This window comes from Serinus canaria, chromosome 7 (genome assembly GCF_022539315.1).
Source record: "Serinus canaria isolate serCan28SL12 chromosome 7, serCan2020, whole genome shotgun sequence".
Classification (NCBI taxonomy): domain Eukaryota; kingdom Metazoa; phylum Chordata; class Aves; order Passeriformes; family Fringillidae; genus Serinus; species Serinus canaria.
In genome coordinates this window covers 22,357,103-22,383,446 of record NC_066321.1, presented here as the reverse complement: position 1 = coordinate 22,383,446, position 26,344 = coordinate 22,357,103, and the positions used below count along the sequence as shown (strand labels likewise).

Below are 26,344 nucleotides of genomic sequence, written 5' to 3'. Positions count from 1 at the left end.
TAAATTTGCCAGGAATTCATTTTATGCTAACTTTTATAGTTATTTCTCATATGAATTGTCAGAATGAAGTCAGTGGGAAAAGGTGGATCAGTTTGCTTGTTTGCTTTTACAGCAAAGCTTGGAGTTATTTGACAGGAAATTGCAACCTTACCATATTCCCAGCTGCCATCAATTAGAGCAGATAGTACCTGAAACCTAATTGTTAAGGCTTATCCCTATTCAAAATTTACCCAACAACAGGAGTGCTTTTCTTTTACTGAATACTGAAACTCTGGCTGCATTAATCCAAGCAAAATAGTCCAGATAGGTGGTCTCTTTTCTACAACATGTATTTATGTTTTTAAGAAATATTTTTCTGTTTTGCTAAGTTTTCTTACTCTTTGTACTGTTTGATTTTTGTTTAACTTCTATTCTTACATAACACTCATATTGCAAACTTCTTAAAAAAAAACTACCAATGTCTTTAAAGTGCCAGCAGTGCCAAAGAAACCTGTTCCAAAAGAGAAGGTACCACCTGCTGTTCCTAAAAAGGAAATGCCTCCGCCAGCTAAAGGTATACTTCCTCTTCATTGTCCTTGTGAAACATGAACTCTAATTTCAGTCTTTTGTCCTCATTATCTGTTGAGAAATATGTACATGTTTTATGTCCCCACAGTGGGTCTCTTTTCATTTGTTTGTCATTGAGTCTTTTTTGTCTGTTGGTTTCAAGTCATTTGTTGAAAACATGTTAGAGTAACTTGAAAAATGTGTGTTTTGTCATCAACTTGTACATAAAAAAAGTTCAGAAAGAAATAATATCTTTATTTCTTCTGGAAAGGAATCTTTCAAGAATTTATTTTTAATATGTTATTCTTTTGTCTAATCTTCAAAATTAACATTAATGTTCTTTCAGGAAGGATTTAATTCTTTGATATTTCAATAATCTTCCTTGCTAGACTTGCTCTTCTTCTTTCTAACCTCTTTCAAGTATCTTTGAAAGCCCTAAAAGTAAATCATATCTTAAAGGGCCAGATGATTTCAAAAGACCTGTCCCTGAGGAAAAGAAACCTGCACGTACACCTGAAATAGAAGTTCCACCAGTGAAAGGTAAAGGAGCCTTTGATATGAGACTTTATGGAAAGGAAATATTTGTGCCATCTTTCCCCAGCTAACATCACTAAAACTTGTCATATTCTTTACACCACTGCGGTCTCTAAGTGGAGATTGAAATCTCAGTGATAAATCCCAAACTCTGGGGCAAACATTTCAAATATGTGCTAGGCAGCAAATCACTGAATTATGAATGAAAACATGCTGAGGAGGTGCTGCTGCTTACAACACCAGGATGTAATGCTTCAGTGCTTTCCTATTTATAATATACTTGTGAGTTTAGTTTAAACTGGGGTTTTGAAACCAATACACAGGGCATGATATTGGTTAAAGATGTAATAGGGCAAGAGCCAGTAAGTTCAGGCTATTAAAGCTGTTACACCAAGCAGAAGGAAGAGCAGTGCAGTGCAGTAAGGAAAGCAAAGGGCTCTCTCTTTGAGAGCTGGAACCATACATTTCTTCTTCTTCATATAGTTCCTTGTTCCAGGAAGGCAGTTCTAGAACTGTATCATACTTAATCCTTGAAAAGTTTCCAAGACCTCAAAACTACATAGTTTTCTGGGTTTATTTCATTTTGGGATATTAAAAGTTGAAAATTACTTTGAAGTTACTAAAAAAAGCTAATATCTTTGAAGCTCCTGAGTTTCATAAGAGAGCTGTCCTTGGAGAGAAAGTACCCACAATTATCCCTAGAGAAGAGGAGCCTCCTGTTTATGAAGGTACATCAATGACTCATCTACCAAAGAGTAAATTGAAGAGAATATATCAAGTCATGCTCTATATTATCTGTAAAATATGAGCTAATTTTATTTCATTTTGAAAACTATTTAAAAGAGGCTTATATCCATCTCTTTCAGACCATCTAAGTCCACAAATTTAGATATAATTCAGCATTTTAAAACTTCAAATTTAAAACCTTACGCTAAATGCTTAAATGGAGTTTAGCATTTTAAAAATGCTGTATTTTTTTCCTTTAATAATGTGAAAAAGATACATAAATAGAAGAGAAACTAAGTTTCTGATTCAGGAAGCACTTGAGTCACACTGGAGCAAAGAAATGAACTTAAGTAGGCAGGGGTTTAAGAGCCATCCTGAGCAACACCTTATTTTTGAGTTGCAATGGAGATAGTCAGCTCCAAACGAAGGCATAAGAAATTCAGTTCCAAATTCTATCTAATACACAGGACTAAGAAACTAGAAAATAAAATTAAATACTTCTGTAAACATATATATTTCTAATTGGGAATGGTAACTTTTAGCAGTAGTAAGTCAATGATCAGGCTGAAAGATATTTAAATAACTTATGCTCAAACAGCTCTTTGTCCTTATGCATTTCTGCATGTTTTTATTTTATCTTTCTACTCCTGTCTTGTAACTAATATTAAAATGTGTAAAATAAACTAATATCTTTAAAGAACCTGAAGGTTATGGAGAAGTTCCAACAGAAGAAAAGATGCCTTTTATTACTCCTAGTGAACCAGAAACTCCAGCAGCTAAAGGTAAACCAACTCTTCAAGCAATCTGTAAAGCACCATATTCCTACAAATTATTCATCTTCATCATCCCATCTGTGTGCTAATCTGTTATTTAATGTTTTCATTCTAATGTTTATTTAGATGCTATGTGTCTGTCTTTGCTACTTACACTGAATGTATTATAATGTTCTTTAAAAACTTTAATATCTTTGAAGTATCTGCCGTGACAAAGAAAACTGTCCCACTTAAGAAAATACCTGCTGCTGTACCTAGAGAAGAAGCTCCTCCAGCTAAAGGTACATTTCCTCCAAATTAACCCTCTCTAACCTCTTGTGAAAGTGAGATACCAAGTGAGAAACACAGCTTGCTTGTTTTTCTTAAACAACACAACTTCATGCTAGAGACACTTTACAGTTGGTTTTTATTTTTTTCCTACAAGTAGTTGCTTAAACAGATTGGTACTTTCTGCCACACTTTGAAATTTAGGAAGACTAAATTAGGCACAGAAGTTTAGTAGGCAGGAGATTCAGGGATTATTTTCATTTTTTTTTCAACTTCATGTCTCATGTTCTATTTCTCAAAATACTTTCTCTGACAATATATTGGAATAAAATCTAAAAGGTTGTGAGAGAAGCTTATTTGCAAAAGGACTCTTAGTAGTCATAAGGGCTTAAAGCAAGTCAAGATTAAGAAACAGCTTTAAATCGGGACAAAAGAGGAAGCCACAAAATTTTTAATAGAAACATAATTTTGTTACATGATTCCAGAACTGAAGAGCTCTATACATGTTGGAAGCCTAAAATTTAGTTAATTGAACTGGATTTTTGCCTTTCTTTTATGGGTAATTTTGAAATTTTGAAAAAGAAAACTCTTTTTAGTGCCAAAAGTCCTTAAACACACACATACAGACTCACACAAAAACATCCCACCAACAAACAAACAAAAACCCAAAGATAAAAAAAACCCCTACTATCTTTTCAGAGAAGAGCATATTCAGAACCATAAATAATAGGAGTCAGAAAAATAACAGACTCCAGCAGGTGAAGTTGTTAAGTTTTATTCCCATGTCAATACTACATCTTTTTCCTGTTGTTCTAGTAGATTTAATTTTTTTTTTACAAAACTGTATTAATTATTTCATAATGCAAATTTCTAAAATAAACCAATATTTTTAAGTTCCTGAAGTACGAAAGAAAGCTGTCCACAAAGAAAAAATACCTCCTGCTGTACCTAAAGAAGAACCTTCACACTTTACAGGTATAAGAAATTTTAAGTTTGATTTGAAGAATAAAAAACATGGTTTTGCACATAAATTATTTTGGGAGCATTCTGTTTATCATGAGCTAGAGTTTACTTAACAGCTTTGGTGACTTGCAACAGTAATAAGTAATTTAAAAAATTATTGCCTGTAGTTGTTCCTAAATTTAAGTGCTACTTGAGATCAGCCCAAAGGGGGAAAAAAATAAAGAAAAAGTGAGAGAACTGAAATAGACAGGGCCTATTTCTGCACTCATTCAGCTCAGTTTAGGACACACCACACGTCTCTCTTCTGACAAACTGCAGAGGTCAGGTCAGTGAGGGGTTTTTCCCACCTTATTTAAAAGCATCCTAATTTTGCACATGGATATAAAATAAACCTGTATGTCTTCAGAGGAGCTTGAATATTTGATTATATTTGTTATTTATCTAACATGTTGTCTTGTTTTCTGAAGATAATCTAAGTTAATTTAAGTGTTTAAACTAATATCTTTCAAGTACATGAAGTTTATGAGGAGATTCACATAGAAGAAGAAATTTCTACTGTTCATAGGAAGGAGGAGGCTCCACCATCTAGAGGTATATGACTTCTTCATCACCTCTTCCTACAATTTGCTAAGTCTTGAACTCCAGGAAAATTAAATTATTCAGGTTGTGGTTTAGTCCTTGTTCAGCATAATTCATATTTGTATTAGTTCTTTCAGTACCTTACTTATATGAAAGATTTGAGATTTTTCATGACATGTCTTTCTCTCATTAAATTGAACTAATATCTTTAAAGTGCCTGCAGCCATTAGGAAAGCTGTTCCAGAAGAAAAAGTACCTATTGCTGTGCCTAAAAAACCAGAACCTACTCCTGTGCCTAAAAGACCAGAATCTCCACCATCTAAAGGTACTTTGAGAGCCTGGTAGAACTGAAGTTTTTCACTGATAAGCATCTTTACTTTTTTCTGTTTCTTACATAGTTTCTGGTTTAACAATTCATGGTCCTCATGTCAGATTTGTGGCACTTATGTTGTATATGTCCCATTTTCTGTTTCTTAAGTTGTGTTTAAGTCATAAAATCAAAATCAGCGAATAGCTTTCAAGTGTCTGAACTAAAAAATTATTCCTGAAGAAAAACTGCCTAAAAAGCCAGAAGCTGCCAAAGGTATAGGTCAGCATATCCTTTCATTATTTTTCTACAAGTTTCTTCTGTCCCTTGAACTGTTGCTGTCAAAGCATTAAAAATTAGTTGAGTTGATCCATTTATTCCACCCAAGAATAACCCAGCAATTGTATCAGAAGGCAGTGACAGGGATTAGAAATAAGGAAAGCTCCAGCTGTGTTAACATGCAGTGAGATTTACAGAACGTTTTCACTTTATGGGTACAACCTCAGAAATTTGATCGTACACTAGCAAGAGGTACATCCTATCCCTCTGTTTCACATTGCTCATGTTCAACTTAGGGGTCAATTGATTTCATTTTGAATGGAAGTAGAGTTTGCACAGAAACCAGCTGTTAGAATTCATTCAGGTGATTTAAAGGTCTGTCTGAACTGGCAGTCTGAGTGGCATTAACCACAGTCAGGCAGCACAGCTTCTCCCACCCTAGTCACTGTCACATTGTACTGCCAAGCATCAGGGGGGAGCTGTTGTGGATGACATTTAAAAGGCATTTCGTTGAAGTTCAATTTTTGCCATGACTTCTTTAGCTTGTTCTCATCTTTATGGGGGGCACAGCAAATCTAAAACTGCTTGACAACAGATCCCAAGCAAAGTCACTTCCAACTTACTCTTTGCCAGAGGGGTAGAACCATGAAGACTTCTCAGAAGTTGTAACTGTTGTCAAAGCATCCTTATCCATCTGCTTGTTGTGTCACATCCTTATATATCAATGTGTTTTGTCACATCCTTATATATCAATGTGTTTTGTCTTACGTCTCTGTATTGAATGTTTAATTCTTGTAATTTTAAAAACTACGCTAATGTCTTTGAAGAGTGCAAGTTACCTAAGAAATCAATAAATACTGTTATGTCTAAAATACCAGGGGTAACACTACATAAGCTTATATGTCAATAATAGTGTCTTTCAGAGGAGATTTTTCTCTTGAGCATTAGAGTTTATAGCAAAACTCATTTATCAAAATCCTATTAGTATGTAAGAGTATACAATGCTTTTTGCATGACATCTCTCTTTTTGTATCTTTCCTTCGGATATGCTTCTTGTGACCCTCTTTCTACTTTACAATGTACATATTTTAAATGCTTTAATTTTAAAAAATGAATGCTGTTTTCTTTAAAGTGCCAGAGGTGCCCAAGAAAGTTCCAGAAGAGAAAGTGCCCACTGCTGTTCCTAAAAAACCAGAACCACCACCAGCCAAAGGTATGTTTTACTACAGAAAACTAAAATTTGGAAGAGGAAAAACACCTCTATCTTGATTGTGCAGATTAGTTATCTGATTGCTTGTTTGTGTTTTCCTGTGTCCATATTTTTCTAGATATGTTGCTGTGTTTAAAATTCTTCTCTCTTGAATCATAGTTGTAATCTGTACCAGTGTGTTTGTGTTAGAAATATTGATGTAGCTGAGCAGAAATGAGATTGACACTTGAGAACAAAAGCAGGAATCTTAAGAGAAGAGGAGAAAAGAGGGCCTCTTTGATGTGAAATAGTCCTGGCTGACAAGGAAACACTAGTCCCAAAAGAGAGCATAGAATGAGTGATAGATATGTCTAATACAGAAGAAAACGTGTGCAGAGACAAAAAAATTGATACCAAAAAGTCATCACACATAGAAGAATTGTGGCAAGGAATACAAAACAGACAATGTCAGTCTCAGTCAAATAGAAATTTGGGAGATGTTTGAATAAAATGGAAAAATAATCTGATGTAGAAGAAGAAACTCCAGAAGACTCTGAGGTGTTTCCTGAGGCTTTACAGGGATATAAAATAACCTTAAAACAATAAACAAGTTAAATCAGAGGTTTTATTAAGAACCTTGGCAATTTCTACTGAAAAGTTTTGAACATAACTGTAAAACTCTGTACAATCACTGAAAATAATCTGTTTCCTAAAGGGCCTGAAGGACCCAAGGAAGTAGATGTAGAACAAAAAAATCAAAGTTGCTGTGCCTGAAACCTCACAAGTGATACCAGCTAGAGATACCTGGATCTTCTTGTTATGCTTTAGTGTTTATGAAATTCTGACAGTATAAAGTTATTGCTGTTTTTCAAATGTCTGAGGTACCAAAGGAACTGGTCCCACAAGAGGTTTAAGTTAAAGAATCAAAGAAACCAGAACATCCAGTGACTAAAATTTTATGCAGGGAAAGAAAACCCCTTAATTTTCTATAGTACCATTTTAACATCATGGTAATTTACTTTTACAGTTAATGTCTTATAAAAGATTTTTGTTGTTGCAATCGTAGTTTTTGCATCTGTAACTCAGTGAGGCAGCAGAGAGAGTTTTCTCTAGGGAAAGGAGAAATTACATATTCACATCTAAAACCACTCATGCTTTTGAAGTCCCTGAGATTTACTTTTTCTTAATGTCTGAACACTGCAGACATACATAAATAAAATTAACTGCTTTTTTTAAAGTGCCTGAGGTGCCCAAGAAAGTGATTTCAGAAGAAAAAATACACATTGAAGTTCCTAAAAAACCAGAACCTCCACCAGCCAAAGGTATATGTTCAACAGTAATAAGACTGCACACAAACATTTATCTTTTTCTCTAAATATTATCTTTCTTACGTTTGTGTTAGCAGCTTTTTTGTGTACTTCATATAATATTTATAAGTGTTACAGACTGTGTGTCTTCTTCCTTTGTGAATAGCTCCCAGTGACAGTGGCTACTAACAGTGTGTGTAAAGCAATATGAAAAAAAAACAAACAACCAAATGGTTTATAAGGGTGGGCTTTGCTGTTAGCTATTTTTTTCCTTTGGTGCTATTATTGTCTTTTTAATCCCTATTCTTTAAATTCCTGAAATTAAAACAAACAAATATCTTTAAAGAACCAGAGGTGCCGAAGAAAGTTGTTCCAGAAAAGAAAATACCTGTGCAAAAAATGCCAGAACCTGTGGTTGTCCCAGAACCAGTGGCTGCACCTGAAGAACCAGAACTCCCACCAAAGGAAGGTAAATCTCAACACTAATAACAAAAGTAATGTTTTTCCTCTTTTCTTTAACATTGTAATTATCCAAGCCTTCTGTTTCCTGAAATCCTAAATTCTGCTTGTTCTATTTATCTACATACATGTGTGAAATAGACACACATGGTTGTTTTGGAAAAAAAACTAGTAGCAAATATTAGATGTCTGAATTGCCTGTATGTTATTCTTACTATTATTCTACTTCAGTTCTTCTTACTATTTTTGCATATTCTTGCTATTCTATCTGCTTGGGTTCAAGAAAACCACCACAGCTAATAACTTAAAAGTTATAGTCGGAGAAGAAAACAAAGTGGCCATTCTAGTAGCTAAGAGGAGAATTTATCCATTTAATTGAAACACCAGAAGTTCCACCAAGAAAAGCTAGATGCCATCACTGCTGTTTCTTGAAAGAATCTTCAGCTGATTGCCTGCAGTGCAATTAATATCTTTTGTCTTGTCCATTCTGTTGACAATTATCATGGCTTTTACTTATATCTTAAGTTATATTATTAGTGGATGTGTGTACTTCCACATGGGAGCATGAGTTGTGTGAGGCGGAGTGTGTGTATGTGCTCTTGAGAGAAAAGAGAAAAGCCAAAATGTTCCATAATCATCATTTGAAAGGCCAGCATAAATGGTTGATACCCGATATGTTTTTAATACTTCATCATGACTGTCTTTTTATGTTTTATGGTTGGCTTAATTTTGGTATGATTGTCGGTCCAGCTGTTAAATTTAGAACTAATATCTTTTATGTACATAAAGCAACCAAGACAGCTTTGCCAGAAAAGAAAGTACCTGTTCCACTTCCTCAAGAACCAAAGTCCATTGCAGGACGTGCAAAACCAAAGCCTCAAGAGGTGGAACCACAGAAACCAGAAGTGGCTGGAGTGGCCCGAAAACTAAAGCCTGTCAAGGCAGTTCAAAAACTAGAGCATGTTCTGACATCTGAGCAGCCTGAGACTGTTTTGACATACCAAAAATCAGAGTCTGTTGTAGCATCCCAAAGAACAGAGCATATTGTGTTGCCTGAGGAACCAGAGCCTGTTGTGGTGCCTGAGGAACCCAAGCCTGATGTGACATCCCAAAAGCTAGCCCAGGTTGTAGTGCTTGAGAAACAAGAGTTTGTTGTGGTACCTGAGGAACCCAAGCCTGATGCTGAACCCCAAAAACTAAAATATGGCGTGATGCCCCAAACACAGAAGCCCATTGTGGAAATCCAAAAAGTAGCACATGTGGAAGTGCTTGAGAAACAAGAATTTGTTGTGGCACCTGAAGAACCCATGCCTCATGTAGAACCCCAAAAATTAAAACATGGTGTGATGCCCCCAAAACAGAAGCCTGCTGTAGAATCCCAAAAACCAAAGCGCGTTATAGTGCCTGAGGAACCAGAGCCTGTTGTGGTGCCTGAGGAACCCAAGCCTGATGTGACATCCCAAAAGCTAGCCCAGGTTGTAGTGCTTGAGAAACAAGAGTTTGTTGTGGTACCTGAGGAACCCAAGCCTGATGCTGAACCCCAAAAACTAAAATATGGCGTGATGCCCCAAACACAGAAGCCCATTGTGGAAATCCAAAAAGTAGCACATGTGGAAGTGCTTGAGAAACAAGAATTTGTTGTGGCACCTGAAGAACCCATGCCTCATGTAGAACCCCAAAAATTAAAATATGGCGTGATGCCCCCAAAACAGAAGCCTGTTGTAGCATCCCAAAAACCAAAGCGCGTTATAGTGCCTGAGGAACCAGAGTCTGTTGTGGTGCCTGAGGAATCCAAGCCTGATATGGCATCCCAAAAACTAAAACATGGTGTGACACCCCCAAAACAGAAACCCGTTGTGGAATCCCAAAAACTAGCACATGTGGAAGTGCTTGAAGAACAAGAGTTTGTTGTGGTTCCTGAGGAGTCCTTGCCCCATGTAGAACCCCAAAAACTAAAATATGGTGTGATGCCCCAAACACAGAAGCCCATTGTGGAGTACCAAAAAGTAGCACATGTGGAAGTGCTTGAGAAACAAGAATTTGTTGTGGCACCTGAAGAATCCATGCCTCATCTACAGCCCCAAAAATTAAAATATGGCGTGATGCCCCCAAAACAGAAGCCCATGGTGGAATCCCAAAAACTAACCCAGGTTGTAGTGCTTGAGAAACAAGAGTTTGTTGTGGTACCCGAGGAACCCCAGCCTGATGTGCCACCCCAAAAACTGAAATATGGTGTGAAGCCCCCAGAACAAAAGCCGGTTCTAGAATCCCAGAAACCAGAACCATTTTTGGCTCCTGAGGAATATGAGGTCATGGTGGTGTCTGAGGAGTCAGAGACAGTTGAATTAACTCAAAAATCAAAGCGTGTCGTGGTGCCCCCCAAAACAAAACATTCTGTGCAGGTCCAAAAAACAGAGTTTGTAGCAGCTGAAGAAACAGAGTTTGCTGCAGATTTCCAGAAGTCAAGGTCTACTGCAGTGTCCAGAAAATCAAAGCCTGTTGTGCCAGAACCTGTCATGGTGTCTGAGGAGCCAGAAACTGTTTTAAAACCCCAAAACCTGGAGCCTTCTACACCCCTTCGAAAACCAAAGCCTGAAGTGGCATCTAGAGAGCCAGAGCTCATTTTGGCACCGGAGGAACCACCACCAGCAGCCAAGGTGGCCAAGAAGGAGCAGCCTGTTGCTGCTAAAAAGCGAGCAGCTGCACAGTCCAAAGGTATCTCTTGTGCATAGGATCTCTTTTCCTACCCTCGAGTTTGTTCTTTCGCTGCTCGTTTTAAAGCTTGACATACGTAACTAATAGGTACTAATATCTTCAAAGAACATGCAATGCCCAAAAGGCTGTCCCAGAAAAGAAAATTTCTCTAGCTGTTCCTGAAAAATACAAAACCTACATCAGTCAAAGTTATGTGTTATCATGAACACATGACAATCACACTGAATCTTCTTTTAAGTATTATTTTAACCTCTTTTGTTCTGTCGTTTTTGATCTGTTTTAAATGATACTCACACTGAGTATGAGTGTGTGCTAAATTATTACTTCAAAACATGTCTGTTGTCCTCTGTGTTTCAGTCTTTGTATTTAATACTGAGTTTTATTGTAACTGTAAAATGAAATGTACTAATATCTTTGAAGTGCCTGAGATGGCTGAGAGGACTGTTCCAGAGAAGAAAGTGCCCCCAGCTCTATCTAAAAAAACAGAAGCTTCACTTCCTAAAGGTACATATCACCACTATTATCATCATAAGAAAGGGTGTTATTTGCTTTTTAGGGTTATTTTAAATTAATCTCAGTTTAAATTGACCTTTCACTGTATACTCTGATATCAAAAATGTGGGAGAGATGTACCAAATATGAATTGTAGTGAAGGGGTGTGAAATATTTCCTCAACTTAAACTATCCAAACTTTTGGTATGCTGGGTTTATGTCAAATCAAGCAGATATGATAAATTCATATTCTGTTTATCATTCTACAAAAAAAAAGCCAAAGTCCTATGCAAGAGAAGGAGTTCATAAAGAGAATGAGTTCATAAAGAATTGTTCACATTATTAGTAGGGATTGCTTCATACATAGTTTAGTGGGACTTGGCAGTGTTATATTTACAGTTAGATTTGATGATTCTAAAATTTTTTTCCAACCTAGATGATTCTGTGAGGAAAGACAAAATAGACAGAAGCTAAAGATTTTAGCAGAGAGTAGCAATTTACATAGAGCATAATAATCACAAATATCTCTACGTATCTGTATTACAGAGCAGAATATTTTCTTTAAATTGTTATTTCTAATTTTTCTGTATTCAGGTCATACGTTAACATTTTCAACTATGGGATTTGCAAAGATGTTACTTTGTATAAATAGCATAAAAGATCTGTAAAGTCACTGTCAGCATGTAAGACAGTGAGCCTTTAAAATGGCATTTATTATTGAAATACAAAATAATTAGTAAAGACACATTAAACCGAAGACACTGTCCATTGATGCAGTGATGCATCACTTAATTTCCTTCAGAACTCCCAAGCTCTGGCCAGAAAAACATTCCCTCTGCCATCAGATTCTCTCCATCTGAAATACAAAGACATTCCTCAAGTGAAGTACCACCTCAAAGTGATGATAAAATTATTTAAATAATTGAAATTTATATAAGGGGAAAGAGTAATAAGCAACATCTGGTGATTAGAATGAAAGCCAGGGGATGACAGAGGAAAAATATGAGAGGTGATGGAAGAGGGGGAAAATGCAGACAGAGAAAAAGAAAGATGAAGTCAACCTGAAGGATAAAAATAGTAATGATAAAGTGACAAGTAAAAATATGACAGTGACTGACTAAACCAACACAGACTGACTAAAACAGTCATTTTTGAGACATGGCTCATAGACAAATACATTAGCATTCCACAAATAAATCTCTGATCATCTGTTAGAAGCCAGATATATTTTCTGCATTTCCACCCTGGCCAAGAAACAAAGACCACACACAGGATTCCCATCCCCTGTGGGATGTCTTGGACACCCTGGTCATTCCCCAGGCTGGAAGCAAAGCAGAGCTGATGGCTGAATGTAACCACAGCACTTTCTCAAAAAAGCCCGTGTGCATTTACTCCTGGTTGCTTTATTGTTACATAGTCATCTGCTGTGGCCACCAAACTAAAACACACTAATATCTTTGAAGTTCCCAAGGTGCCCAAGAAAGGTGCTCTGGAAGAGCCTACACCTGTAACTGTGCCCAAACCACCAGAAGCAGCAGCAGTTCGAGGTACCTGTGGCTTTGTGCATCAGTCCAAATGAGACTGTCCCCATTGTCTTACATGTTATTTCCCATGTCTCTTGTTGTTCTGTTCATTGGTGATTTCCTGAAATTTCTGTCCTGGAGAGGGTGGGAGAGGTTTGTGTGTGTGAGCCAGTGAGAGAGAGAGGCTGATGCTGTGAGAACCGCTTTGGTTCTGTTCATGAGTGCACCTCCAGTCTGCATGTCACTGTGCACCCTCCTGCTGTACGTCCAGAACTGACTGCCACTAATATCTTTGAAGCCCCCGAGGTGCCCCGGAAGGCTGCTCGTGAGGAAAAACCAGCTGTGCCCTCTGCCAAAGCACCCAGAGAGCCTCCAGCACCCAGAGGTACCTGTCTCCATGGATAACTTAACAAAGAATAGACTGAATCCTCTTCTCCTAAGCCTTGTCCTACCCTCTGCTGGCCTGTCTGTTCCCTGAGTGAGACTGTCCAGCTGTGTGTGCTGGCACAAGGGTGCTGCTGCGTGGTGCCTGAGGGTTTCAGGTGGCTGCTGTGATGTTCTGTGTCTGTGTCGCCCTGGCTGTTGTTCCTTCTTGCCCTGTCTTCTCAGCTGTGTAAAATGAAATGCACTAATATCTTTGAAGTGCCTGAGGTGCCTGAAGCTGAGGTCCTGGAAGAGGAGGAAGAGGTGGAAGCAGCAGAAGAGGTGGCAGCAGTTGCAGAGCCTGGAGAGCCAGAAGTCTCTGCAGCTGAAGGTATAGGCTGGTGTCCTGCAAGAGCCTGCCATGGCCTGCCCATTGCTGCAGGGCTCAGGGTTCTGTGCCCCCCTGCCCTCTGTGGGAGGGCTGAGAGCAGCATTTTGTCATTTTGCATCTCTGTGTGTCTGCACACTCCCCACAAGAGAGGGTGGGGTTTTCCAGAAGCCCCCCTCTCAATGAGCCCGTACTTGGGCTCTTTGTAGCTTGTCCACCTTAAGCAGAAGTGATTGGCTGAAGAGGACAACCTGGTAGTCAGTCAAGGGTTCACTTTCCTCCTTTCCTGCTTTGCCATCTGCCTGTTTGCTGACCTTAAGCTCAGTCAATAAATGGGTATAATTCCTTTAAAGTGCCGGAGGTGATTGAGGTGGAAGAGGCAGAAGAAGAGGTGCCAGTGGTCGCTCCACCAAAACCTGTGGCTGTGCCCAAGAAACCAGAACCTGTGGCTGTGCCAAAGAAACCAGAACCTCCTCAAGCTAAAGGTATATCTTCTGGAGAGAGGTGCTTTTTATTTTACTTCCTTGATTAATATTTTCATTTGTTATCCCTTCTTTTGTGTAAGATTTGTTGTTTGTCCTTGACCCTTAACCTCTTCTGGACCAATCTTTGTGCATGACTAACCAACCAGTCACTAGAGGAACTTTACAGTGCTTAGAAATATCTAAACTCTTTGATTGAGTGTTATGATCTTTCCTACTAATTTAACTGTGAAATTAAGATGCAATCATATCTTTAAAGTGCTCAAGGTGCCCAAGAAAGCTGTCCCACAAGAAAAGGTGCCTGTTGCAGTACCCAAACAACCAGAACCACCACCAGCCAAAGGTACAGGTCACTATTAGTATCATCATTAGAAAAAAAAACATGCTCTCCTGGACTTCAGTTTAACTAATGTTTTGATGGTGATCAGAAATAGGTGCCTAACAAATATGAAGTGCAATGTGAAGTGTCAAAAACAGGGCAGAAAAACTTGATTTAATTCCTTGAAAAAATATCTCTACTGAACTTATAGTAAAGTTTAAGAAATAGCATTTGCTGACTGTTTAGTTTAAACAGAATAGCATGTTTTTCTGAAGAAGAGCCTGAAAATAAGTATTTAAGTTTAAAAAAGAAAACATTCATCCCTGAAGCTTCTAAAAGATGACAGCAACAGAATAAGTTCTCTAGCTCTTTAAGATAATGCCAATGTACATGAGGAATTTTTTCTGGCAAAGGACTGGATATATCTAGTGATTATCTTATTAACACATTAATAGAACCAATACGGGAAGAGAGTACAAGAAGTATATATATTTCTACAACAGAATTAAAATGAAAGGAAATGTGGAATATAAAAGGTTAAGAGAAGGTGTAAAGAATGCAAATAATTGATGGGGGGAAAAAAAGATGGTGATGATAAATCAAATGTTATTTCCTAAAAACCATATGACAATGACAAAGTAGTTGTGAATTATATTGGCTGATACACAAATGCACTAGGATTCCACAAACAAATATCTGATCACCTGTTACTAAGAAGCCAGATATATTTTCCATCCTGACCAAGAAACAAAGGCCACACAGAATTCCCATCCCCTGTGGGATGTCTTGGACACCCTGGTCATTCCCCAGGCTGGAAGCAAAGCAGAGCTGATGGCTGAATGTAACCACAGCACTTTCTCAAAAAAGCCCGTGTGCATTTACTCCTGGTTGCTTTATTGTTACATAGCCATCTGCTGTGGCCACCAAACTAAAACACACTAATATCTTTGAAGTTCCCAAGGTGCCCAAGAAAGGTGCTCTGGAAGAGCCTACACCTGTAACTGTGCCCAAACCGCCAGAAGCAGCAGCAGTTCGAGGTACCTGTGGCTTTGTGCATCAGTCCAAATGAGACTGTCCCCATTGTCTTACATGTTATTTCCCATGTCTCTTGTTGTTCTGTTCATTGGTGATTTCCTGAAATTTCCATGTTCTGTGCTGTGTATCAGTTAGGAAATTGAAAATGTAGCATTTTGTATAAACAACTCGAAATGTATTTTGATTTTACTACATGGCTGTCATATTCTGAATCAGTAGCTATTAAAACTTTTAGCAATTAATCATAAGTTTTTCATATGGCTACCCAAAGTTGTTATCTTAAATGGGCAAAAGTCTGCGTGGCTCTTCTGGCAGACTCAGGTAGTGCATATAATAGACATAAATCTTTTGAAACAAAAACCCTGTTTTTACTCAGCAATGCACAAGTGCAGTAAGAAGTGACAGTGTAAGAAAGTTTTAAAGAAATTGCTGAAACTTTTAGGGTTTATAATAAAAAAGTATAATTTTAAAATCCATTGCACTGTACAGGCTGTGGAAGTTGCCACAGCCTGTACAGTAAATTGGAAAGTGAAGCAAGACAGGTACTTCGGATAAGAAAATCAGTCAGAAAAAAAAAAAAAAGAAAAAAGAAAAGCATAAGCAAAGAATGGATATACAGAACAGCAAAAGTAGGGGAAAAATGAGAAAAACTGTGTTCTTCATCCTGTCAGTGCCCAAACTGCTGAATGTAAAGCACCAGCAGATTCATGAGGAGTGATAACAGATAAGACGTGGTCTAAGGTTGCTCAGAGAAGAGACAGATCCCAGCAGGGCTGAGAATGAAAGGCTCTCCTCCAAGGGAGGAAAGGCTGCTCAGTACCCTAATTCACACCTCACCCTCAAGGCTATGTGTAGACAGCAGCTCCCTCTCCAGCCTGGCATCACTCCTCTGTGCCTGTGCCCTGGAGGGGTTTGTGTGTGTGAGCCAGTGAGAGAGAGAGGCTGATGCTGTGAGACCCCTTTGGTTCTGTTCATGAGTGCACCTCCAGTCTGCATGTCACTGTGCACCCTCCTGCTGTACGTGCAGAACTGACTGCCACTAATATCTTTGAAGCCCCCGAGGTGCCCCGGAAGGCTGCTCGTGAGGAAAAACCAGCTGTGCCCTCTGCCAAAGCACCCAGAGAGCCTCCAGCACCCAGAGGTACCTGTCTCCATGGATAACTTAGCAAAGAATAGACTGAATCCTCTTCTCCTAAGCCTTGTCCTACCCTCTGCTGGCCTGTCTGTGTTCCCTGAGTGAGACTGTCCAGCTGTGTGTGCTGGCACAAGGGTGCTGCTGCGTGGTGCCTGAGGGTTTCAGGTGGCTGCTGTGATGTTCTGTGTCTGTGTCGCCCTGGCTGTTGTTCCTTCTTGCCCTGTCTTCTCAGCTGTGTAAAATGAAATGCACTAATATCTTTGAAGTGCCTGAGGTGCCTGAAGCTGAGGTCCTGGAAGAGGAGGAAGAGGTGGAAGCAGCAGAAGAGGTGGCAGCAGTTGCAGAGCCTGGAGAGCCAGAAGTCTCTGCAGCTGAAGGTATAGGCTGGTGTCCTGCAAGAGCCTGCCATGGCCTGCCCATTGCTGCAGGGCTCCGTGTTCTGTGCCCCCCTACCCTCTGTGGGAGGGCTGAGAGCAGCATTTTCTCCTTTTGTCTGTGTGCATGACATTAAGCTCAGTCAAGTAAACAGATCTAATATCTTTAAAGTGCCTGAGGTGATTGAGGAGGAAGAGGCAGAAGAGGAGGTGCCAGTGATTGTTCCTCAAAAGCCTGTGGCTGTGCCCAAGAAACCTGTGGCTGTGCCCAAGAAACCTGTGGCTGTGCCTAAAAAACCTGTGGCTGTGCCCAAGAAACCAGAGCCTGTTGCTGTGCCAAAAGTACCAGAACCTGTACCTGTGCTTAAAAAACATAAAGTTCCTTCAGTTAAAGGTACACACATCAGTGACTGAGCGTTTCCTTATCTCTTCTCTGAATACCTTTCCCCTTGTTTCACTGACGTATACATCGCCAGATAAATAATCTGCTGCTTAAATTTATCATTCTTCATGTTTTGTGTGCCCTCCTCCTTTTAGTCATTACACTTTTTGCTGTTATTTGTATATATGTCTTAATATTCCAAAATTAAAATTTACTAATATCTTTAAAGAAACTGAAGTGCAAGAGAGAAGAGTCCCAGAAGAGAAAGTGCCTCTTACAACACCTCAAAAGTCACAATTAGAAAAACCAGAGCTTCCTCCAACCAAAGGTACATATTGCCAGGAGGCACCTCCTGAGAATGAGTGTTTTCTATACTCTCTCTTTTCTTTATTCATAACTGAGTCTATAAGTGTCTTTTGAATGTAGCCTACCTTGAGAAAGACTGGAGCACAGTCTTTCATGGTTATGGCCACTGTTACTGTGATTTTGTGTGTGCTAGATGTCTTTGTCTTTTTATGTTTCATATGTACATTTATATACACAAAAATAAAAGAAACTTAATATTTCTTTAAAGTGGCTGAGGTACCCAAGAAACCTGTCTCAGAGGAGAAAGTACCTGTTCCTATTCCTAAAATACCTGAACCACTACCAAGTGAAGGTTTGTGCCACCATAGATTTTACCCTAAGAACAATCCTTTGTCCTGTTCTTCTGAGTATAAGCTTTAAAGTAGACATTTTCCTTTTTCTCCCATTGTGGTGTTTGTAAGTTGTTCACTTCATATTTTCTATTAAACTAGTCAATATTTCTTATATCTGTTAGTATATCTTCATATTTGGAAGTAAAATATATGCTCCTGAATAGGATATGTCTGTTTTTAAGATAATATTAAATTCCCACTAAATTGGAGTCTCTCAAAAGTTAGTATTTCTGTTGCTGGTATAATCTTGAATTACTGCGAGCATTGACATTTTTATTCTTTCCTGTTATGATAACTCATCCCCAAATTTAATGTTTAGTTTATATTGTATACATAAAAAATTCTGTCCTTCACACAGTCTTCACTTATGCTTAGAAAGAAAGTTGTTTTCAAAATCTTGCATTAGCTGCAAAGGTAACAGATAGAATGGTTACTTATCCTAACATGTATTTGTGTCTGTTGAAGCAGATTTGCTCTTAGTTGTATCTGTGTAACTGTTCATGTGAAACAATCTTATAATGAAAACTTACACGAGTTGTCAATATTCTTTAAAGAATATGAAATCATAAAGGAGATTGAGCCTGAAGAAGCAGAAGAAATTCCAGTTGTAGAAGTTGAAGAAGCTTTACCAGTTGAAGGTATACAAAGTACTTCCCTAGAGGCTGCCACACACCTTTCTTTCATCATCATCATCATCATCATCATCATGTGCAGATTTTCCTTGCTCTCTCATTTTTCACACCTGTGCCTGTGTCTTGTAGGTCACCTCTGCATTGTAGGTCTTTCTGTGATTCTCCCATTGTTGTGTTCTGGAAATTATTTCTGATCATTTAACTCCAAGTACAACCTGAAGATTATTTGAAATGCTTTCATTTTGTTTCTTGTCCACAAGAGTCTTCCCATCATTTGGTTTTCTACTTTAGTTCTCATGTTATTAACACACCTTTTAAAGTCAGCCTGGATATTTGTGTTTTGTGCATGCCTCGAAGCAGTAACCCAAGGCTCTTTCATGCTCCCATTTAATTCCATTACATTTTTTTCACTGGCTTCCCTGGAAATGGAAAATGGTGGTCTTTAGGTTTGTACATTACTCTTCTCAGAACCACCATCATAGGAAATTTATTCTAAATCTACCTAATGTTATTTAAAGTGCCGCAACCTGAGAAGAAGATCCCTGAAAAGCGGAAACCACCACCGCCACCTGCTCCAAAAGAAGATATTAAACTGGCAAAAGATCTGCTTAAAGGTATAATCATCTGAAGCCATAAATAGTGGTGGAAACTCAATCTTTTAAATTTGTACTGATCAACCTTGAAAAGCATGCTTTTAGACTATAATTTTGTGTCTTTTTTTTCTTTTCTAATATACTATATTTTAATGGTGCGCCTCACTAATGCTTAGTCCATCATGATTTTTTTATCAGTGTTTACATGGGTTCTTTTCAAAAATTACAGGAAAAAAATTATTAAAACCATTTTAATCGAGTTAACACATTCTTCTATCCTTAACATAATTCTTCTCTCTTTAACATGTTCTTACAAATGAAAAGAATCCCCAGCAATAATTTGCTGGTGTTATATGATCACAGGTTTCAGATCAATTGTGCTTCCTACAGACCATCTGACTTTTTCTAAACAGTTAATCAGCAAGGATCTTAGCTTTGCACCTTTTGTCCTTCTTTTACATCAATACTATTAATGAGGTGTTCGGATTTTTTAGATAACTCCTTTCTTTTTGGAGTCTAATATATGTTGTAAAATTCAAATAATTTTCTTTAAAGCTCCTGAGGCAAGGAAGAAAGCTGTGGCTGCAAAACCTGGTGAGCCTCCGAAACTGGAACCTCCACCTGCTAAAGGTATCTAGCTAATATAAGAATCTAGCTTAAAATAAACCTCTCATGACCCCAAAGCTGTAGTTCTCAATACCTTCTTGTTTGATTTGCTCAAATATATCAAACCACCGTCTATGTTAGATTATGCTCAACATGCACCCCCATCTTGGGCATATGTGTTTGTGTATATTTATGTCCACTTTAATCTTACGTCATGCAATCTGTGAGATGTAAGAGACAGAAACAAAGAAAAGTGAGTTTTTGTGAGTTTTATCACTTGTGTAGGTGCTCACTTTGGTTTTCTGCTTAGATACAAGTGAAAAATAAAATACTCTTTAAATGTATGCACCATTGTTTCAACATACTTAGTTTATTATTTGTCTGAAATGTTAGTTATTTTTGTGAGAGGACAATTTCTAGACAAGGGAATTAATAATGTATTGAGCAAGCCACTTCACAGGTATGCCTTTATATTATTCATATGTACTGGAGTTTAAGATAAGCTAAGCAGTGGACATTCCTTTTTAATGCTGTTCCAAGTTTAGAGATTAAAGTGGATCCTTATGACTATCACAGACAGACAGCTCTTAAGAATAGATATGTAATATAAGCCTGTAGTGAAAGAGGACAAAGAAATAAAAATGTGATGATTATTGTTCTTGAATATACAACCTTTATAGTTTTCTCAAACCATACTTCTCTTCTGTTGATTTGTATGAAAACTTTCTCTTTATACATAAGCTTAGATGACAGCTGTATGCAAATTATATCAAAAATATATTAAAATTATTGGTTTCAATAGCAACAGTTTAACCTCTGACTTTAATATTCAGTAGTGGACTAGTATTTGATTTGTGTGTTTGGACATGGGAGTTGTTGGTTAACTCTTACTGCTGTTGTGAACCTATAATAAAATCTGGAATAATATTCTTTTAAGTGCCTGGACTTGTAAAGAAACCTCGCAAAGTAATTCCTGAACCTACTCCTCCACCAAAAGAAGAAGTTGTTTTAAAAAGAGGTATAGTAACTTGGCTCTGTTTTTAAAAGCCCAGCATTTTAACACTGATCAGCATAAGCCCCTAAGTGAAATTGTTTCACGTGTGTGGTATGGAATGTTACATGATCAAATACTGTCTGAGGTCTGTTTCTTGGGAAAAGGAGTTGAAGTTGCAGGGAGGAAGGGGTAGCCTGAAAGTCTCTCAGATGCAAAGGATCTGTAATGAAAACAGAGCAGAACAATGAAAATCTAGTTCCCTATCTCTCTCTGTTCTGTTTTCCTTATCTCTTTATGCTGGAGTTGAGGGACTTCCACTGCCCACAGTGTAAATGTTATTAAAGTTACACATGTAGTCTGTGTGTTCTCTTTTGTGGTTTTCTTAGAAGTGCCACACAGATGACAGAACCCCATGGTACTACTGGACATCAGTCCCATTTCCTGCAAAGTCTGGAGCACTCTGAATCATTTGGTGCTCAACTGTTGCTTAGAAAGATGAAGCATTAATTCCAGTTCTCTTTGAAATACCACAGGGGGATGATTCGTGCTTGGGAACCTTGTACCTTCAAATTTCAGACAACATAATAAAATAGAATATTCCAATTTTTAGATGGGAGTGGCATTACATACCCAAGATGGAGAACTGAGAGGACAAAATCAAGTGAAATCAATAAAATGGAAAAGAGACATTATATAAATTTGAGCTCTCCAAATACAATACTTGAGGATTTGCATTAAAATGACATTTAAAACTACATTAAAATCTTTTCTGTCAAATGGACTGCTCTTAATAAAAATGTCTTTTTTCCTTAGATGACTTTAATTTTAAATTACTTTCAGAATAGTGTCTTGAATAGTTGCACAAATCTTCCGTTTCTATTGAGCTATATATATTATTTTCTGATTTCTTTATGACTGATGTTTTAATCTTTTTCTTGTTCACTGTCTTATTCTTTTGTTTGCATGTGCTTTAAAAACTGAGATTTCTTTTCTTTTGAAGTTCTTAAAAAGAAACCTGAGGAGGAAGAACCTAAACCAGAAAAAGAGCCTAAACCAGAAGTTAAACCAGTACCTACACCAATAGAAAAAATTAAGAAACCTGAAGGTACTAGATTACTGTCAAATATATTTATTGAAAAATATATTTTTTTTAAATCCCACTATTAAGTAATGTTTCCTTAAGTTCAGGAATTAAACTGGTGTCTTAAAAGATAGCTTGCATTGGGCTAATTATGCAGTTTGTCTTGCCTGGATGCACAACCAAGTTTGACATTCACATTTGGGTCTGAATTCTGCATTTTGGGATTGTTTCTCAATCTTCATTGTGTATAGAAAAGAGCTTTACAAATATTCTATATAATGCTGATAAAAACATAACTACAGCCAAACAGTTAATCCAAGCATTTTTGTAGGTAACATTTTACAAATATGTGTCCTTTTACCCATTTAAATTTTCTAATTTACTCAAATCTTACTCTAAGAAAAATATGTTCCTAAACTCTAGGAATATCTGAAACTTTTTATGTATAAAAATAATGAAAGCTTTTAAATACACTTGAGGGTATTCTGTCTGGGGATTTAAGGTGTTTTAAATATCTTACAAAATAAAAAATATTATTTTAAAGTCCCAGAAGTTCCTACGAAGAAAACTGAGATACCTGCCATAAAAAAAGAGGAGAAACCTGTGCTTGAACCACCAAAAGGTACAGCTGTGTGGTGCTCTTTTTCCTTATTGCAGCAACTAAACAATATTCAGTGCTGAATACCATGTGCTAATATAGATTAACATAATGCATTACTGTCCTCCAGTCTGTCATGGCTAATGTGTCCTCATTAACCATTTTGCAGTCTTCTGGATTTCTTGTTGTCTTTATTCTTCAATGCTTGAAAAAGTCATCTTTTTTTCATTGTTTACAATCTTGCTTTACAACAGTTAATCTCAAGGTAATTTCTTGCTTTTTTGGCAAAATAAAACCAATGAATTCTGTCTTCATTTAGCTCTCTCTGTGTTGTTTATTCTAACTTCTAATGCTCAATGTGTTTGCAAAAAAATGTAAACTAACCAACTTGTAATTTCTGTGTTTGAAATGGCAGAAACTAAGCCAGCATCTGTCCCAGTTCCTGGGCCTGAACCTAAGCCTGTAGTAGGTAAGAATTCTTTAGCTGTGAATACTGGTGAAGCCTTTCTTGTGTCTCTAGTATTTTCCATTCAGGGATATCTTGCTAAAAGGACATTCATAGAATCATAGAATACCAGGTTGGAAGGTGACTTCATGGGTGATCTGGTCCAACCTTTCTTGGCAAAAGCACAGCTTTGACACCATAACTCAGCACCTTGTGCAGCAGAATACTAAGTGTCCACAAAGGCCTTTAGTATTAAGAAGAATATAACTTTCCTTCCATCTATGAAACATTTTAAAGAATATCATACCTAAAGTAATGTATTAAAACTTTTTTCCCCCATGCAGCTGTAAAGTCTCCAAAACCAGCTGAAGAACCTACTGTTACTGCTCCAGTGACAGCTCCAGTTGTTGGAAAGAAAGCAGGTATTTATATGCATTCTGTGCTATTTAGAAGGTTTTTCTCTGACATCCCTAAATACCTTCAGTATAAAAAGAGGAAAGAGCTGTACAATAACTCATTCATTACAGGAAGATCTGAGGTCCTATTCAAGGATCTTGTTGTTCTAGGTACTGTCACCTAATTTAAAGCAGAAACTGATATACTATGGAGACCAATCAGTCCTCCTTTGTCTGGATAATATGTGTGTCTTTATTTGTTGTCCTACTCTGAAATTTGCGTATTCTGTATTTTTCTAGGTGTTCCTCATGTCCTGATACATGTTATGTGAATTGCATCTTGTATTTTCTGTGTAGACAAAGAGAAGTTGCAAGTTTGTAAATTATTGTTGTGTTGTTTGGTTTCCTGCTTTTGATTTGTCATTGAAGCCTGAGAAAAACCAACAGTGATGTTGAAGAATTAGAGCATTGCCACTTCTGTCTGCTATGCTTAGGGCCCTGGAACAAAGCCTGCTGTGGAAAAAAAGGGCTTGGATGGTTCCATTTCCTCTGAAACACTCAGAGAACTGAAACACTGTGCTCCAGTGTTTCAGTTGATGCCCATTCTGCTCACCCACCATTCAAAAGGCTTTGTGTTGCAGTAGAGCTCAGATCTTGGGCATTTGAGAAGCCAAATCATTAAAGTCTCTTGGCCATTGATCTGGTGGTATAGTCTGCAGTGGCACAGTTAACTTATTTTGTGACCAGATAGCTGTCATTTTCTGCTACTTTTAACCTACTCTGGATTTAAACTGCTGGTCTAATGAGACACTGCTAAGAGTGGTTTACTTAGGTTTTCTGTCATATGTGCTGTTCTTACCTTTGTTTTGTGGTTGTGTTTTAAGTTTCTGTTGTGTGGAGAAGAAGTGTTCTATGTTCATTTTATTTCAGGTGTATTTGTAAAATTTGTCTTAAATATATTGTTCCTGATTCTTATTCTTATGGATTTTTACTCTTTAAATTACCTATGAAACCTTTGTAGCTGCAGAAAAGCCTGATGCACCATCTGTACTAAAACATAGAGATAAAATGCCCTCAGTGGAAGAAGAAAAGCCTGAGTCAATTGTGTTGAAGAAGATTTCAGTTGAAAAAAGCTTGCATGTAAAAGAGAAAGTAAGTCCTAAGGAGACAGTTCCTGCCATAGAGCCACTTGAGTATAAAATCTCACTGGAAACAGCTGGTGGAATACTGAATTCAGAGACAGAGGAGCAGGAGAAAGTATCTCTTAAATATTTTGTCCTGGCTTCTGAGGAAGAGGAACCAGAAATGACTCCTGTAGTTTCAGGAAAGACTGCCCTGACAAGTGAGAAATTAAGAGCTGAAATGGATCACATTACTTACACAAAGGAGGAACTACCACTACCTGATGAGGAAGCAAAATTGATTTCTATAACATCTGAACATGTGGGAAGAGATTCTGGAGAAGAAAAAGAGGATGAAAATAAATTCCTTGTTCATAGGGAAGATGCCATAGAGAAGGTCTCTGAAAAGCTTAGTGTTCTTCATGGAGGAAAGATTCCCAGCCATGAAAAAGAAGAAATTGAATCAACTTGCGTACCTAAACCCAGAAAGCCAGATCAGCCTAGGGATCAGAAAGGACTTCTAGGAAAAGAGAAAAAATCAAACAAAAGTTTGCAACCTGAAAAATTTCATAGTAACAATAAAACTTCATTTGTACAGGATATCATAGAGGCAGAGATAGCTGAAACTTCTCAGATTAGAAATGAAAATGAGAGTGGAGGTTCTACTCCAGAGAAAGATAAAATTCCTCTTGGTGAATCCATGAAGGGACATGGCATACAAAGTAAAATTCAGAGGCTGAAGCAATCTGGTAGCACAGTACCTGAAACTCCTATAGATAAGATTCTTAACAAAGAAGCAAAGAAAATGGAAGATACTCAAGATGATGAGAAAGGTAAGAATCTGGATTTTACATCAGCAGAAGTACATTCCTTAGACCAGTCTGGGGAGACTCAGCCAGGATTGAGAAAAGATGTTGACCTAGAACACCCCACTGAAGATGAGGAAGTTCCTGGAGAAAAACCTCACACCATCTTTAAGCCATCTGTTCTTAAGTCAGAAGTAGTAGAAATTGAAGCAAGAGAAAAATACCCGACAGAGAAAGAAGGTCATTATGAAGAGGGTTTAGGGCAATTGTTGGCTGAGAAAGAACTCCTAAGTGACAAAAAGACAGGCAAGAAGATTTCACCAGAGAAGGAAGAAAAAACTATCTTCAGCACCCACCTAAAAAAAGGCAAAATTAGGCAGTCAAATGCCCCTGAAAGTCTGCCTGTGGAAAAAGAGTTTGATACAGTGATTACAGGAGGAATGGAAAGTGAAGTTTCCACAGGAGTACATCAAAAGGGAATCGTATCTGAGTCAGTAATGAAAGTTGCTATTCAGCCACCACAAAGTCAGGATGAAAAACAAATTCAAGAAGTTCATACCATTCAGGATGAACGTAAAGAAACTCAGGCTAACAAAAGCAGAAAAGGTAAAATTGAAGAAAAGCAAGCTACAGAAGGTATATCAGATGAGAAAGCATCACCTGAACATGACGTTGGAAAAAGCACATCTGGTACCATGAAGAAAGAGAAGGGAAAGCTCTTAGACAAAGTATCATCAAGCAAAGGGATCCTTGCAAATGGAGAAGATACTGATTCCTCAAGCATAGGTAAGGTAATAACTTCAAAGAAAGCAGAAGGAGAGAAAGAATGCCAGAAATCAGAACCTGCTCACCTGACTGAGCAGGCCGCTGGACTTGAGAGTGAAAATAAGAATTTGGATGCACCTGGAGAATCACGTGATGTTCTGGATGTTCCAGGAAAGTCTCATGCAAAGCGAGGTGAGGAAGACTGATGCCAAATTCTTCCACGAAGTGCTTGTACCATTTGCTTCAGGAGAGTGCCACCTGCCATTGTGTTTCAGTAACACCATTTGCAATTCCATCAAGTCTGTCAGCTGGCTTTACTGGCATTCAGCCACTCTTCACATGTTTGTCTTACCTGTCTGTGCACACAGCTGTGTGATCAGTGTTCATTGTCTTGGTCTTACACTTTTCTGAGACTTCATGAATCGTTCTGTGTGCCATTGTCTTCTCAGGAAAACTCACACCTTTTTTTTTTT

General features: G+C 37.8%; 1 protein-coding gene across 1 annotated transcript in view; it reads left to right on the top strand.

The window, feature by feature from the left end:
* The window catches only part of TTN (titin), a 238,989-nt gene that overhangs the window by 112,277 nt on the left and 100,368 nt on the right, over nt 1-26,344 (top strand). The window contains exons 148-180 of the mRNA XM_050976633.1: nt 470-553; nt 1,006-1,086; nt 1,725-1,808; nt 2,505-2,588; nt 2,780-2,860; nt 3,741-3,821; nt 4,320-4,400; nt 4,603-4,713; nt 4,921-4,971; nt 6,107-6,187; nt 7,402-7,485; nt 7,817-7,939; nt 8,719-10,644; nt 11,573-11,580; nt 12,554-12,683; nt 12,931-13,044; nt 13,303-13,413; nt 13,764-13,895; nt 14,152-14,235; nt 15,165-15,248; nt 16,274-16,387; nt 16,648-16,758; nt 16,928-17,149; nt 17,367-17,465; nt 17,712-17,795; nt 18,390-18,473; nt 18,986-19,081; nt 19,616-19,690; nt 20,604-20,684; nt 21,661-21,765; nt 22,286-22,363; nt 22,755-22,808; nt 23,129-23,206. Of these exons, the coding sequence (XP_050832590.1) occupies nt 470-553; nt 1,006-1,086; nt 1,725-1,808; nt 2,505-2,588; nt 2,780-2,860; nt 3,741-3,821; nt 4,320-4,400; nt 4,603-4,713; nt 4,921-4,971; nt 6,107-6,187; nt 7,402-7,485; nt 7,817-7,939; nt 8,719-10,644; nt 11,573-11,580; nt 12,554-12,683; nt 12,931-13,044; nt 13,303-13,413; nt 13,764-13,895; nt 14,152-14,235; nt 15,165-15,248; nt 16,274-16,387; nt 16,648-16,758; nt 16,928-17,149; nt 17,367-17,465; nt 17,712-17,795; nt 18,390-18,473; nt 18,986-19,081; nt 19,616-19,690; nt 20,604-20,684; nt 21,661-21,765; nt 22,286-22,363; nt 22,755-22,808; nt 23,129-23,206 (4,896 nt within the window). The remainder of the gene's footprint in view (nt 1-469; nt 554-1,005; nt 1,087-1,724; nt 1,809-2,504; nt 2,589-2,779; nt 2,861-3,740; nt 3,822-4,319; nt 4,401-4,602; nt 4,714-4,920; nt 4,972-6,106; nt 6,188-7,401; nt 7,486-7,816; nt 7,940-8,718; nt 10,645-11,572; nt 11,581-12,553; nt 12,684-12,930; nt 13,045-13,302; nt 13,414-13,763; nt 13,896-14,151; nt 14,236-15,164; nt 15,249-16,273; nt 16,388-16,647; nt 16,759-16,927; nt 17,150-17,366; nt 17,466-17,711; nt 17,796-18,389; nt 18,474-18,985; nt 19,082-19,615; nt 19,691-20,603; nt 20,685-21,660; nt 21,766-22,285; nt 22,364-22,754; nt 22,809-23,128; nt 23,207-26,344) is intronic.